This window comes from Melospiza melodia, chromosome 24 (genome assembly GCF_035770615.1).
Source record: "Melospiza melodia melodia isolate bMelMel2 chromosome 24, bMelMel2.pri, whole genome shotgun sequence".
In the NCBI taxonomy this organism is placed as follows: Eukaryota; Metazoa; Chordata; class Aves; order Passeriformes; family Passerellidae; genus Melospiza; species Melospiza melodia.
The window spans coordinates 11,853,237-11,868,213 of NC_086217.1; the positions used below are offsets into that span (position 1 = coordinate 11,853,237).

Genomic DNA, 14,977 nt, shown 5'->3' on the forward strand with positions numbered 1-14,977 from the left:
CCTGCACTCCGGCACTCTGTCACCTGTCCTGGGGTGCTCCACACTCCCAGCGGGAATGGGGGAATGCTGGGCGAGGATGGGGCTGGGATGTTCTGTGTCCCCAGTGGAATATGGGGGACCCTGTGTCCCATCACTGTCTCCTGCACTCTGTCACCTTGGGTGAGGCTGGCTCTGTTCCCGATGGGAATGTGAGGACACGGTGCCACCTCTGCTGTGTCATCTGTGCCAGGATGGGACCAGGATGCTCCATGTTCCCAGCTGGAACAGGGGGACACAGCCTCCCGTCCTTTGTCACCTGCCGGGACGCTCCTCATTCCCCGCGGGAACCGGGGCCCCCTGCTCCCCGTGGCCGTGCCACCTGCACTCCATCACGGCCGGGCCGGGCCGCTCCGCATTCCGCCGGGGCTGTGTGTCCGGGCTGTGTCCGCGGTCTGTTTGCAATCAGCCCCGGAGCCGCGTGCGGCCGGGCCCGGTGCCAGCCCCAGGCTGGAGCAGGGGGAGCGGGAGCGGCGGGAGCCAGAGCGGGGAGCGCAGCCCGGCGAGCGGCCGCGGCAGCGGGGCCGGGGAGGTGGCACCTGCCCTGGGCAGGGACAGCAGCCCCGGGGGACACGGGGACATGGCCCGGCTGCTGCTCCTCCTGCTGCTCGCCGCTCTGGGCTGCGCAGCCAGGCCGGGCCGGCGGCCGGCGCCGTGGGACGATGGAGCTGACGGTAATTCCCTTCCCACCCTCGGGACCCCTTCGCACCGGGGCTGGGCACGGGGAACGGCCCGGCTGTGGGCCCGGGCTCCGGGGCTGGGTGCTCCTGGGGGCTGCTCGTGGTGCCAGCTCGGCCCTTCCAGCCCAGAGACCCCCGGCGAGGGGCTGCGCCAACCTGACGCTGGTGCTGGACAACTGGAAATTCGCCATCACCTCCCAGCTGAGGAACCTGCTGCTGTCCGACCACCAGACCGTGCTGCCCGACTACGGCCGGTGAGGGGCCGGGGTCCCCGGGGGGATATTTGGGGTCCCTCGTGGATTTCTGGGGGTCCTTGAGGGCTTTCTGGGGGTCCCTGCCCTGACGGCGCCGCGCCCGCAGGATCCCGGCGCTCTCGGGGGCCCTGGATGAGCTGTACCGGGATTTCCGCGGCCTGAAGGAGCAGCTGGGCCGGCTCTCGGATCGCTTCGCCCACCTCGAAGCCTCCGTGGAGCAGCTGAGCCGGGCCCGGGGCGCTGCAGGGCCCCCGCGCCGGGGAGGGGTCCCCCAAAACCCCCGGAGGGCCCCCGGGACCCCGCCGTGAGAGACCCCCGCCCGGGCCCGGGGCTCGGCCAGGCTGGGGGGACGGGGGCAGGGCTGGGAGGGCTCAGATGGGGTGCATCATTTTGGGGAGGTTTCAGTAAAACGGGGTGCAGAGACATCACTTGGGGAGGCTCAGGCTGGGGGGCTCAGGGTCGTCGCTTGGGGGTCTGAGGCCGGGGGGCTCAGGGTTATCACTTGGGGGGGGTCTCAAGCCGGGGGGCTCAGGGTCATCGCCTGGGGGCTCAGCCAGACTTTTGGGGGGTCTATCCCTGTGGGTCAGGGTCAGCTCGGGGGGGCTCTCTGCCCCCCTCGCGGGTCGCACCCGGCCCTTCTCTCTCTGTCTCTCAATAAAGCCACTGTCGCCAGCACCGCCTCTCTGTTTTCTCCCACCGTGTCGGGATGGGGGGGTCACTCATGGGGCGGGGGTTCCTCCCCTCCCGGTACCGACCCCCGGTACCGCCTCCCCGTCCCGCGCCGCTTTACGGCCTGTCGTAAACCCCCCCCGCCCATTGCGGCGGCCGCCGCGCAGCCGTAAAGCGGAGCCGCCCGCGCCCCCCGCCCGGTACCCGCGGCCCCTCCGGGAGGGATTGGGGGGGCGGGATGGGGGGGAGAGGGGCGGGGGTTTGGGTGGGGGGCTGCGGGCTGGGCGGGGATGGGTCCGGGTGGGGGGCTGCCGGGGGAGCTGGGCTTGGGGAGGGGCTGGGGGGGGTCTCACTATGGGGGGGGCTGTGGGACAGGGTCTGGGGTACAAGGCATGTGATGGGGGTGTGTCGGGGGGCGTCTGAGGTACAAGGACTGTGATCTTGGGGGGTCTGGGGGCTCAGAGGTACAACGACTGTGATGTGGGGGGGTCGGGGGTGGTCTGGGGTATAAGGACTGTGATGTGGGGGATGTGGGGTGGGTCTGGAGGGTCTGGGGTACAAGGACTGTGATGTGGGGGGGTCTAGGGGGTCTGGGGTACAAGGACCGTGATGTGGGGTAGTTGGGGGTGGGTGTGGGATACAAGGACTGTGATGTGGGGGATCTGGTGTGGGTCTGGAGGGTCTGGGGTACAAGGAGTGTGATCTGGGTGGGTCTGGGGGCCGTGGAGGTGGGACTGGGGGGCTGAGGTTGATGTTTGGGAGGGGGCTGCTTGTGGGGCTGGGTCTGAGGGTCTCAGTCAGGGGGGAAGGGGCTGTGGGGCACAGGGGTCTGCAGGGCTGCGTCAGCACACACTGCCCACTGCTCGGGGGTCCCGGCTCAGCCCCTCACAGCCTCGGTGCCCCCTCCCCACGCCCCCAGGCCGGCACCATGGCGCAGGTGGGGCACAGGGTGGATTACCTGGCCGGATTCTGCTGCCCGGTGGGGGGGCTGGTGGCAGGCAAGCCGCGGGTGCTGTGCCACGAGAACGAGATCTACCTCTCCAACGGCACCGAGTTCGTCTACGTGTACGACCAGGAGGGCAAAGTGCTCAAGGTGAGGGGCTTGGTGGGGTGGGGGTTCACTGTGCCCCCCATCCCGTGGGGACACCCCTTTCCCTACCCCTGGGTTCCCTCTGTCAGCATCCAGCAAACAAACCCTACAAGCAGCACCCTTTGCTGTGGGGTTTGTTGGGGTTTGTGGGTGCTGCCAGCTGGCCCCTCTCCCAGTCCTGTGGGACACACCGACTGCACAGGGGCTTCTCTCCCCCAGGCCTGGCTGCTGTCCCTGCTGTCACAGCGCCCTGACTGACACGCTGCTGCCTTTGTTAATTTGTTCTGATTACCATTTCTAAGAAATCCACCGCTGTACGAGCGGGATCTGCCTCCCACACTGCGCTCCCGCTCGGCAAAGTAGAGCACGTACCCTGCTCCCTGTTTTCCTTCCCCTCAGGGAGCGGGAATGACAGGCTGCCTCAGCCCCTCTCCCACCCCCCAGCCCAGGAACACCCAGCTGGGTGCTGCCCAGGGATCCCTTTGTCCCTGGAAACCGCTTTGGATCCCCCTCTGCAGGGAGCCGCCCTGTCCCTGCCGCCCACGCGGGTGCCGTGGGAGGTGACATTTGGTTGTGTCCCCCCCGCCAGGCTGTGTTCCGCTGCCCTGACCAGGTGTGGCACGTGGAGCTGCTGCCCCAGCCCCGGCAGCTCTACATCCTGTGTGCCCACAGCGGGATCTACTGCGTGTCCCTGGAGCAGCAGAGCAGGTGAGCAGGGGTGACCCCATCCCAGGGCTGCCCTGCCTGTCAGGCTCTGGATCCGTCTCTGCCGGTGCTAACAGCTCTCCTGCAGGAGCTCACTTCCCAGGGCCGGGCAAAGAGGCGGCCAAGGCACACGCTGGCTGCTCCCCTCGCCTTGGCTCAGAGCTCTTCCCTGTTTTCCCAAAGGTTAATGGAGCAGACGGACGGCGACGGCCAAGAAAGCAACGGCCCCTCCGGCGTCTTCCCGGTGGAAGCGGACGCCTGCATCTTCCCCGACGCCAGCCTGAGCATGTTCACCCTGCTCAGCACCTTCGTCATCACGCTGGCCCAGGACGAGGGCAAGTGGTGGATGCGGCTGCACGAGCTGCCGCGCCCGGAGCAGGACGGGCCCCCGTACCGGCAGGTCAGCCAGGTGGAGTTCTGCCCCGGGAGCCCTCCCGGGGACGCCGCGGGGGACGCGCCGCCCTCCTGCTTCCTGCCCGTGCTGTGCTGCGCGGCCGCGCCCGGCACCCAGGGGCTCTGGTGCTCGGGGGGCTTCGTGCTGGAGGAGCCCCTCTTCAGCCTCCTCTTCGGCATCGACGCGGCCATGCTGGAGTCGCCCATGATCCTGTGCGGCTTCCCGGACGGGCAGCTCTGCTCCGTGCCCCTCAAAGCCCTCAGCTCCTCGCCCGCCGCCGACGGCTGCCGCGACGTGTCCACGCCGGCGCCGCCCGTGAAGATCCTGCACCACCTGGAGGAGCCCATCGTGTTCATCGGGGCGCTGCGCACCGAGCGGCATGGACGCGATGACGACGACGACAACGACGATGACACCGACACCGAGGCGCCCGCGGGCGAGCCCGGCTGTGACTGCGTGGTGGCCGTGGGCCACTACGGGAAGATGGTGGCGGTGAAGGCGGATCAGCGGGAGGAGGCCACGGTGCCCGAGCTCAGGGAGTATTACCTGCGGGGCCCCATCCTGTGCGCGGCCTGCGGCAGCGGCTCCCGCATGTACTACAGCACCCACTCCGACATCTCCGCCGTGGACCTGGACTGGGCGGGCGACTCCTCGGACCCCGAGGACACGGAGAGCGGCGCCGGCGTGCTGCCCCCCGTGCTGTCCCCGGCCAGCCTGAGTATCTGTAGCGTGGTGGCGCTTTCCTTGTCCTCCCGGGCCTCAGAAGGTACTGGGGGCAGCAGGGTGGGATCTCAGCTCTCCTCTCTTTCCAGCTCTGTGTGGGGCGGGTGGGGCTCCATCTTTCATCTTTGTTGGCTCGCCTTGGTTTTGTAAGTTGTTCTTGTCCATTGTGATTCCTGCTCATCCCTGCTCATTCCCAGTCCCTCAGCTTGGCATTGCAGGAGGTGGCCAGCCCTGGCAGCTGTGGGGCAGCCCCAAGCCAGTTCAGATCAGGCTTCCTCCAAAATGAGGTGTTCAGTGTGCCTCTGGACTGGCTGCCCACAGAGCCTGTGCCACCAGCCGGTCCCCTGTGTGACAGCTGGGTGCTGCTGCCCTTGGCCAGGCACAGGGTGGTGTCCCCTCTCAGAGCCCTGTGTGTGAGCAGGTTGTGCTGTGGTGATCCATGTCTGTCTCCATCACATCCCGCTTCCCTCAGGAAGCAGTGCCATGCTGCTTCCTGTGCCCCCCACCTCAGCCATCCAGGAAGGCCCTGCTCCCTGCCTGGCCCCTGACCCCCCTGCCTGTGCCCGCAGGGGAGTCGGAGCTGTTGGCCCTGTCGGCCAAGGGCCGCCTGGTGTCCTGTGGGCTGTGCAGCCCCGAGGAGCCGGACGTGGAGCTGACCCCAGCTGAGATCGGCCGGAGGATCAAGGAGCTGCTGTCGGGGATTGGGGACACCTCAGAGAGGTAAAGGTGGCATCAAGCTCAGGGTGATGCAGGTCATTGCCAGTAATTAATTATGGTTTGGGTAAGAGAGACCTTAAAGCTCATCCCATTCCACCCCCATGGGCAGGGACACCTTCCACTATCCCAGGTTGCTCCAAGCCCCATCCAACCCATGTGTGACATTTCCAGGGATTCATGGGCAGCCACAGCTTCTCTGGGCACCCTCTGCCAGGGCCTGCCCACCCTCAGAGACAACAATTCCTTCCCAATATCCCATCTAACCCTGCTCTCTGGCAGTGGGAAGCCGTTCCTCTTTATCCTTCACTCCAGGCCCTTGTCCAAAGTACCTCTCCAGCTCCCTTGGAGCCCCTTTAGGCACTGCGAGGGGCCCTGATGTCTCTCTGGAGCCTTTTTTTCTCCAGGCTGAACACCCCCATCTCTCCTCGAGCTTTTCTCTTGGAAAACCACTCCAGCATTTACCTTTCCTGGCTGGGAAGCCCCCCCAGGCTCGATAATATAAAACCAGTGTTTGAGGGCAGCCCCCTCCCATGGCACAGCCACCCCCGGTGCCGTGGGCGGGCTGGCAGCGGCAGCCATGGCAGCAGAAGGTGGCACAGGCAGGGTGCCAGGCGCCTGCCACGCGTGCCAAGGCGGCAGTGACAGGCAGGGCAGGCACATGCCTCCATCCTCCGTGGCTGGCTGTGTGGGGAGGGGCTGTGGGTGAGCCCCCCTCCATCCTCCATCCACAGGGGGATTCCTGAGGTCTGGCTGTCCTGAGCCACTCCACAGGCTCAGCTCCCATGGAACATGGATCTGTGGCTGCCATGGCAGAGAAGCTGGCGGTTTCCTGTGGTGGGATCACGCCAGGAGCAGCTCAGCTTGGCAGCACAGCGCCATCCCGGTGTCCCTCCCGTTGTTCCATCCCTGTCACACTGTCCTTGCAGAGTGTCCTTCCTGAAGAAAGCTGTGGACCAGAGGAACCGAGCCCTGGCCAGCCTGAACCAGGTGATGAACGTGAGCGCGGCGCTGCTCTCCAGCCAGGAGGGCCACAAGCCCATCGCCTGCACCGTCACTGCCAACTGGAGCTGCCTCCTGCTCCAGGACACCGTCACCATCTCCTGCTTGCTGGAGAACTGCAGCGAGTACAGCCTGGAGGAGGGCTGGACCCTCTGTGTCCAGCTCCTGGCCGGCCCCTGTGCCTTAGAGGAGGAATCCGTGGATTCGGCCACCACCTTCACCTTCCCCATTGACCAGCTGCTCCCTGGCACCAAGCGGGAGCTGACGCTGCCCCTCGGCCCCGCTGCCGACACCAAGCTGGACCTGCCTCTGACCATCTCCTGTGCCCTCTACTACAGTCTGAGGGATATTTTGGGCAGTGGCTCCGACTCCTCCGAGGACCTGGATGACTTCCTGCCCGACGACTCGCCCCTGCTGTCCCCGGACAGGGAGGGCATCTGCCTGCCCCTCAGCCAATGCACCATTGACATGCTCCAGTGCCTGCGTTTCGGGAGCAGCCCCCCCGGGCCCAGCGCCCCCCCTGCCCCCTCAGACCCTGTGGAGACCTTCCTCAAAGTGTCCCGGGAACAGACTGAGCCCGAGGAGGGGCGAACCCCGGCAGAGGAGAGCCTGCCCCCCTCGGCAGCGTCCATCCGGGTGTCCTCGGAGCTGCTGAAAAGTGCTCTCAAAACCTCGGAAACAGGTGGGTCCCTGGAGAGGAGCATCCCAGCAGTGACAGAGGGGCTCCTGGGGCAGGGTGGCGCTGTCACAGCCCCTCCCTTGGGCACAGAGGGCTGTGTGACCCCATTGCCCCCAGCACAGCCTTGGCACACGTGGCAGTGACACAACTCTGTGTGTCCCAATGTAGGGGGGTCCTCTGTTACCCCTGCCCCCTCAGGGGCTGTCTCAGGCACACACTGTCAGCAGCGTCACATCTCTGCTCTGTGCTTTGGTCCCCAGATGTCCCACTTTGCTGTGCCACCCTGCGCTGGCTGCTGGCTGAGAACCCCGGGGCCGAGGCGCTGAGCACGGAGGTGGCATCAGTGTGTGGCACGGCACCGGACGGTGCCCACGTCCAGCTGCTCGTCAGAGAGGCAAGGAATGGGTTAGCCCTGAGCCAAGGAATGGGGTCATCCTGCAGGGAAGCTCCATCCCACAAAGGCAGCTCCTTCCTGGAGCCAGGGAGATGAGCGGGTGCATGGCCATGCCATTCTGACCCCCTCCCTTGGGCTGCACAGGCAGCATTCCCACTCCATTCCCCCAACCCTGGGCTTCCCAAAGGCTGTGGTCATTTCCCTCCCTCTCCACATGTTCCCATTTCTTTGGTTCTAGAAAATGCACTGGGATGTCGGTTTGGGTTGTAAATCCACCCCATGCAGAATTCCCCTCTAAAGGCACAGGGAAAACAGGGATTTCTGCCCAGCTGTCCTGCCTGAGGGGCCGCCAGGTACCTGGCACAGGTGGATTTGCACCTGAGAGCTCAGATGTCCCCAGGGTGATGAGTGACAGTGTTCATTCTGCCAGGGCTCACCTGGTAGCACCAGGCTGGGGACAACTGCTCCTGAGAGGGTGGGAGGGTTTGGGGGGGTCTGGAGCCTTCTGGGGAGCCTGGTGCCTGTGGGGAGGGGCTCTGGCCCCCTGGCAGTGACACTGCTCTCACTGTCCAGGTGGCCATGAATGACCTGAGCCCTGCAGGTCCCATCCAGGCTGTGGAGATCCTGATGGAGAGCCCATCCCTGGCCCACATGTGCAGGACACACCACGCCGTCATCCGGCGCATACAGGTACCCCCCTGGGCCAGGGGCACCCCAAGTGACCCCAAACCCCCTGGGACGGAGCCTGGGCTGCAGTGGGGGTGTTTCTATGGTGCCATGGTGTGACAGACCAGCATCTGGGGGTGCCAGATATGGGGTTTGGGCTGCCCTGAGATTTGCCAAGGATGGGGCTCCCAGGATCTGGGGGCTGCTGGAGCTGTGGCTCCCAAGGCTGGGACTCCCAGGGGCTGGGGCTCCTAGGATTGGGGTCCCTGGGTTTGGGGGTCCCTGGGGCTGGGTGCTGCCAGCTCCCCCAGCCCCGTCCCTGCCTCCCTCCCTGCCTGGCACAGGCGCTGGTGCTGGAGCAGGCGGCGCAGGGCTCGGGCCCCCCCGACCTCCGCATGCAGTACCTGCGTCAGATCCAGGCCAACCACGAGGTGAGCCCCCCGATCCCCTCCCTCCCTCCCTCCCTCCCCGTGGGGACCCCAGCCCGTCCCTCACCCTGCCCCGCTCCCGCAGATGCTGCTGAAGGAGGTGCGGACGCTCCGGGAGCAGCCCGGCCTGGCCGGGGACGGGGCTGAGGGCACTGCCACGGCCACCGAGAAGCTCCTGAACATCTACCGGCAGCTGCGGAACCCCAGCCTGGTCCTGCTGTGAGCGGGGGGCGGCCAGCCCGCCCCAAACCCCGCCGGCCGGGGTGGGGGCCCGCGGGAGAGCCCCCCATCCCACCTCACCCCAGCCCACCAGGGCAGGAGCGGGGCCGGTGGCCGGTCTGGCGGGGGGTGTGTCTGTGCGTGTTTCGTGGTCGTGTTGTCGGCAGCACCGGGGGCGTCTCGGGGCTCCGGTGGCGGAGCGGGGGCTCCTGGGCTGGCCCAGCCCTGCCCCGCCGCCCCCCAGCCCGGCCAGGCCGGGGCAGCCCCCCGGGGCCGCGCTGTCTTGTGGATCCGTGGTAGTGTAGTGGCCGTGCCGAGCCGAGCCGAGCCGGGCCGGCCGCGGGCTGAGCCCCCCGAGCCGCCTTCAGGATCAGGACAAACAGGGTGCTGTGCCCGGGGGAGCCCCGTTTTCTGCTGGGCAGGGGAGGGGGTCTCCGCTCCCCCGTTGTTTCTATAAATGATCTCGTATCTCCATGCTGGTGCGGCGTGGTCCGGCCGCGGCCCCTCCCGCACCTCTCCACTGTCTGTAACTCTGTCGTCTGCCATGAAAACGATCCTGTTGCTCACCCCGTGCCTGGCTCTGTTCCTTTCCGTCCTCCCCGAGGGTCCTGGCCGCTCTCGGGGTGGGGGTCTCCCACTGCCACCCCCTGCTCCCCCAGCCTGGCAGAGGAGCAGCCCCCTCGGGCTCCTGCCTGCTGTGACTTTGCTCTGCTGACCCCCCCATCCCGTGTGGCACCCTGGGGGTCCCTGCATCCCCCTGGCCCCCGGATCAGCCCCTTCCACGGGGTCTGTGCGCTCCTGGGAGGGAAGCAGGGCTGGATCTCCACGGGAAGGAGGACGCGGTGACGGTGCCTCGGTGTGATGATCCAGGTGACTTTAATGCCTTGAGTCGCGGCGGGGGGGACACAGCTGCCACCACCCCGCATTGCCAGGGACAGGGACAGGGGGGTGGCCGCGGGGGGGCTCCGGGGGTGGCTCAGTACTCCCAGAGCGTGGCCCGCAGCACGGACTCGCTGTCGGCTCGCAGGGTCCCCGCGGGGTCCCCGCGCAGGTACCGCCCGTTCTTCCCTTTGATGGCCACGCGGCCCCGCTCCCGGAACTCGAAGAAGAAATCCTCGGACAGGTCCCCGTCGCTGCACACCGAGCCGCTGCTCGCCACGTACCAGTACTTGCCCCCCTGGCCTGCGGGGAGCCCCGGGGGTGTCAGTGCAGGTCAGGGACCCCCAGGGCCGCCCACCCACCCCATAGCCCCCCCTAGCCCACCCACCTTGGATCTGGTAGGCGCCGTCGCTGAAGGTGATGTGGAAGACGTCGTAGACGGAGCGGTTGGAGTCGAGCAGGTTGGAGCCCCGGTGGTAGCAGACGAAGCCGTGCTCGCCCCGCAGCACCAGCATGGGCCGGTTGATCAGCTTCAGAGTGAATTCCTCGTCCTCCCCTGCGCAGCACGCGGCCCTCAGCACCCCGGGGCAGCCCCGGTCCCCCCCGTGCCCCCCAGCACTCACCCACGGTGTCGCTGACGGCCGCCAGCTGCCCGTTCCTCTTGGTGCACACGTAGCGGCCGTTGCTGGCGCGCAGGGCCACGCGCCGCCCGCGCCACTCGATGTCAAACATGGTGTTGGCAGCGCTGGTGGCAGAGGGACAGCGTGAATTAGGGGCGCCTGTGTCCCCCCAAACCATCTCTGAATCCCACACTGCGGCCTCACTCACATTTCGGTGGCCACGGCCTGGATGCCCCCGTGGGCCACCAGGGTCCAGTAGCTGCCGGTGTTCGTGTGGAGGCTGCACTTGTTGGTGTCACGGTCGATCTGCAGCTGGAAGGTCTCGTGGTTCAGCTCCTCATCCTGGTTTGCTGAGACATTCACACCTGGGGGAGAGTGGAGGTTGGTGCTGGTCCTGTTCTGGACCACTGGTCACGCTCCAGCCATCAGAGCCATTCATGGTCCAGAAACTGGCACTGGTCCTGTCCTGGCCCTGGGCAGCAGCCTCAGTCTGGCCACGGTCACCGATCCCACTTTGGCACTAGTTGGCACTGGTCCTACTCCAGTCATCATCAGTGACCCCACTGTGACCACTGTCACCAATCCCAACCCAGCCACAGGCACTGATCCCACTGAGCCATTGTCACCAGTCCCACTCAGGCCATCAGGACCAGTTCCAGCCCATTGTCACTGTCCCACTCCAGCCATTGGCACCCATCCTGTTCCAGCCATGCGTATCGGTTCCACTCTGTTGGCTCCTGTCACCAAAGCCACTCTGTCCACGGTCACTGATCCCGCTGTGGCCACTGGCAGCGATCCTGCTCTGGCCAGCAGGACCAATCCCATTGCAGCCATTGTCCCACCCCACCCATCACCACCATGGCCACCCTCCCCTGCCCCCAAATCCTCCTGCGAACAATTGTGCTAATTGGGCTGGTTAATCAGCTTGTCACCGCCGTGTCCATCTGGTCACAAACCCCTATTTATAGCTGGTCCCCCTCGTCACCCGGCACTAAGCTGCTTGGCACAGGGGTGGCACTGTCCCTGGGGGGCACCTGGGGTCCCCTTGGGTCTCCAACAAGGAGTTCTGCTCACCTGTGGTCACATCTGCTGGCTCTACACACGTGTGTGCACACAGGGTATCGTGTTTGGCATGCACAGGCACACGTGTGACCCTGTGGATGCTGCACAGAGTGTGACACACCTCTGTGTGTGTGTGTGTGTGTGTGCACGTACACACCTGTGCACACCTACACCCCTGCACGTGTTCACACACACACAGAGCCCTGTGCACGCCCACAGAGTCCTGCACACGCACACACGTGTGTACACGCACACCCACACCTTCCTCCCCAGCTGCTCCCACTCCATCCTCACTGACCTCAGCCCCCCCAGGCACACAGGACCCCCATGTCCCTCTCCAGCAGCCAGGCTGGGGTCCCCCATGTCCCCAGGACGTGGCTGTAGGATCCTCCCCAGGCAGGCACAGCCCTGTGGGGTTGCTGCTGTGGGGCCTGCCCCAGGGTGGGGGTCCCAGGGGTGCTCCCACAGAGCTGTGGGGGTCCCTGGGTGGGCAGGGAATGGGTGTGGGGAGCTCTTACCCTGCCGGATGGAGACATATCTGCCATTGGCCGCCGTGAACACCACCTGGGGGTGACTCTCCTCCAGGTCAAAGAGTTCATCTTTGCCCGGCTTGGAGCTGCGGCCGGATTTGAGGGTGCCGGTGGGTCCGGTGGGCGCCAGGTACTTCCCGTCGCAGTCCTTGAACGCCAGCTTGCCCGCCTTGAACTCGAGGGTGTAGCCGGTGCCGGCGCCGGGCTCGGGCACCAGGGTGCCATCGCAGCGCAGGTAGCGCTCGTCGGCCGTGCGCAGGCTGTACTTCTTGTCCTGGAAGCAGAGCGTGATGAGCGCGTCCACGCCCCACGGCAGGTTGCTGTCGGTGGCGATCTCGTCCTCGTGGGCGCTCAGGTGCGCGTAGCGGCGGCGGCTGACGCTCAGCAGGTTGGCCTGGGGGTGCATGGCCAGGTGCACGGTCCAGAGCTCGCCCTCGGTCACGCTGGGGGCGAAGCAGGACAGGCGGTCCTCGCGGCCGCCGAAGAAGCGCCGGTGCGGGGCCGACTGCAGCGCCCAGCGCCCGTCCGACTGCGTGATGATGCTGAAGCCTTCGTCCCGGCCCGGCTGCTCCGCCTCGCAGCGCACCTTGCCGTCCTTGTCGGCGCCCAGGTAGCGGCCCAGGTGGCTCTTGAGGAAGACGATGGAGCTGTCGGCTTCATCCTGCTCCAGCGTCCAGATCTGCTTGCGCTTGAGGCTGGGCGCCGAGGCGTTCACCTTGTAGCCGAAGCTCTCCGCCGTCAGGTAGCGGCTCTCGCAGTTGATCAGCCCGAACTGGATCTTCAGCACCTGGTGGATCCCATTCGTTGGCATCTTCCGCCGAGGCGGGGCGGCCCCCGGGGGCCGGCGGGGGCTCCCCGGCGCTGCCGAGCCCGGGCGTCGCGGCGGGGCCGGACGGAGCGCCCGCGGCAGGGGCGGCCGCGCTGCCCGGGACCCACGGAGCGGGACGGGGCCCCGAGGGGGCTGAGACGCGTTCGGTCACCCGCGGGTGGGATTAGAGAGCGGCCGGCTTGCGATGGGCACCGGGGGCGCCCGGGCGAGGGGGCACCGCGGCAGCCCCCGGCCACGCCACCGTCCCTCGCCGCGGCCCCGTCCTGCTGTGGCGGAGCCGCGGGTGGAAAACTTGGGTGGGAACCCGATCCGGGCCGGCGTATCCGTTCCGATGCCGGCGGGTTAAGGTTACCGGCCCCTCTGATTCAGCAGCGGGTCACCTCCAGCCGCGCCGCCTCCCGGCCAGCCCCTAAGCGCCTTTTCCAATTAGCCAGGCATTTTGATTAGTGTAAACCTTTTATCCTGCTTTGGGGCCCTTGGCCTCCATCTGTCCTGTGGCCCCAAATCCCTCCTGCAGCTGTGGATCGGGGTCACGGACGCCCCCGAGGGGCGTGGGCACCTTCGGGGCTGAGCCCGCCCGGAGCTCGTGGCAGAGAGGAGGGTCCGATGAGGGTCCGGCCCTTGGGGGGGACAGGAGGGGATGGGGACAGGAGGGGACAGCGGGGTAGGGGACAGTAGGGGACAGTCCCCACTCCAACCCCAGCCCTGCTGGGACCCCCGGCCTCGCCCTCGCTCTACTGGGGAACAGACGGGGACGGGGTCTGTCGCCAGCCGGGTCCCCCGAAATGCCCCGACCCCCGTGCCGGGCTCCGGCCGTGCCGTGGCGGTGCCGCTCCGGCTCCCGCCGCCGTCCCCCGGGCCCTGCGGCTCCGGTGTCAGCCCGGTGCCCGGTTATTGTTCCCGCACACAGCCCCGGCTTTGGTTGCTCATGACTTTTTCATGCCGGGCTGGCGCTGCCCGCGCCGGGGGGTGCCGAGGCCCCCCGAGCCGCGACACCCGAGCCGCGCCCGCCCGCCCGCTGTAACTGACCCCCGAAACGGAGCCGGCTCGGCTTTCGGGGCCCGCCGCGGGGGGAATAAATGGGTCAGGGGCCCGGGGGGCCCGGGGGGCCGCGGCGCTCTCGGTGGGTGCCCGCCGGCACCTGCCCGGCAGCGCGGCCGGGAGCGGCATTTATACACGCCGGCCCCCCCGGCACCCCCGCGGGGTCAGGTTCCCCTCGGGGGGGCCCTGGGCGCTGCCCCACGGGCACAGCGTGTCCCTGCGTCCCCCCGGCCGGGGGACAGCCGGACCCCTCCCCGCTGAGGGCTGCTGGCACCGGACGTGCTTGGGACAACCCCGCAGGGGGCTGCGGTGGGCGAGCCCTCGGGGTGGGTGACCCCTCGGGGTGGGTGACCCCCCGATTTCCGACCAACACCAGGATGGAAAATGGGGGTGCTGGGCTGCCAGAGGGGGTCCCCAGCCCACATCACTGGTGGGGGGCTGGCAGAGGGGAAGGGGGGAGGGGGGTTCAGCCGTGCCCCACACCCCCGGGGGGCCAGGCAGGGTCTTGGGTTGGGGGTCAGAGAGTGTCGGGGCTCTGAGGGGGGAGCCCCTCCTGGTGTCCACCCAGGGAGGGGTACGGGGGGGCTGTGGCGGTACCTGGGGGGCTGTTGCCGTACCTGGGGGGTCCCAGTCCCCGGCAGGGAGCTGCAGAGGGATGGGGGGGCTCAACCCTGCCCCAGCAGCCCGGGGGTGTCAGGGCAGGGGCTCGGGGGGTCCGCTGGGGGATCAGGAGGGGAATCGGGGACCTGCGAGGTGGGACCCGCCCACCACCATCCCATCACCATCCCACCACCATCCCATCACCATCCCATCACCATCCCACCACCATCCCATCACCATCCCATCACCATCCCTTCACTCCGCCCCTGCGCACGGGCAGCGGGGACGGACGGACGGACGGAGGGACGGACAGACAGACGGACACCAGGCGGCGGGGCGTGCCGGGGGTGGTGCCTTCCTCCTCCTCCTCCTCCTCTTCCTCCTCCTCTTCCTCCTCCTTTTCCTCCTGGTCCTCCCGCCCCCGCCGCTCCCTGCCCGGCCCTGCCCTCCCTGAGTCACGGCTGGGGGCGGCCCCGGGGCCGTGGCCGGGCGGGGGGTGCGGCCGGGATGTCCCCGGGGTCGCGGGGGGTGCGGGGGTCACCTGCACGGCCCCCCCAAGCCAGACCCCCCCCCGGGCCCTCCGTGTCCCACCAGGGCCCGGTTCGGGGACACGGGACCCTCCAGGACCCCCGTCACCCCCGAGGCCACCCTGGGTCGCTGCCGCCTCTGCACCCCGACAGTGCCCGTGTCACCCGTCCCGGTGGCACCGGGAGCTGCTGGGTAGGGCTGGGCAGGGCTGGGAATCCCGTGGGACGTGGGGACA

General features: G+C 67.8%; 3 protein-coding genes across 4 annotated transcripts; 2 read left to right on the forward strand and 1 right to left on the reverse strand.

Moving 5' to 3' along the window:
* Nucleotides 1–135: 135 nt before the first annotated feature.
* Nucleotides 136–1,322, forward strand: LOC134428895 (uncharacterized). Its single transcript, XM_063175918.1, has 3 exons — nt 136–710; nt 841–970; nt 1,077–1,322. The coding sequence occupies exons 1-3, from the start codon at nt 242–244 to the stop codon at nt 1,276–1,278; spliced, it is 801 nt and encodes a 266-aa protein (XP_063031988.1). The 5' UTR covers nt 136–241; the 3' UTR covers nt 1,279–1,322.
* A 466-nt stretch (nt 1,323–1,788) lies between these two features.
* Nucleotides 1,789–9,219, forward strand: FAAP100 (FA core complex associated protein 100). Of its 2 annotated transcripts, XM_063175827.1 has the most exons (10): nt 1,789–1,839; nt 2,559–2,732; nt 3,319–3,437; nt 3,618–4,594; nt 5,121–5,271; nt 6,195–6,949; nt 7,207–7,340; nt 7,914–8,030; nt 8,351–8,437; nt 8,520–9,219. In XM_063175827.1, exons 2-10 carry the CDS (start codon nt 2,568–2,570, stop codon nt 8,655–8,657), a joined length of 2,643 nt encoding a protein of 880 aa, XP_063031897.1. In that variant the 5' UTR covers nt 1,789–1,839; nt 2,559–2,567; the 3' UTR covers nt 8,658–9,219. The 2 variants fall into 2 exon arrangements, with proteins under 2 accessions (XP_063031897.1, XP_063031896.1); XM_063175826.1 differs by lacking the exon at nt 1,789–1,839 and having other exon boundaries at nt 2,460–2,732.
* Nucleotides 9,220–9,629: 410 nt separating this feature from the next.
* FSCN2 (fascin actin-bundling protein 2, retinal) lies at nt 9,630–12,555 on the reverse strand. Its single transcript, XM_063175768.1, is given in 5 exon segments — nt 9,630–9,835; nt 9,921–10,093; nt 10,095–10,277; nt 10,361–10,517; nt 11,733–12,555. Coding segments are annotated over 5 exon segments (1,542 nt in total).
* Between the last annotated feature and the right edge of the window lie 2,422 nt (nt 12,556–14,977).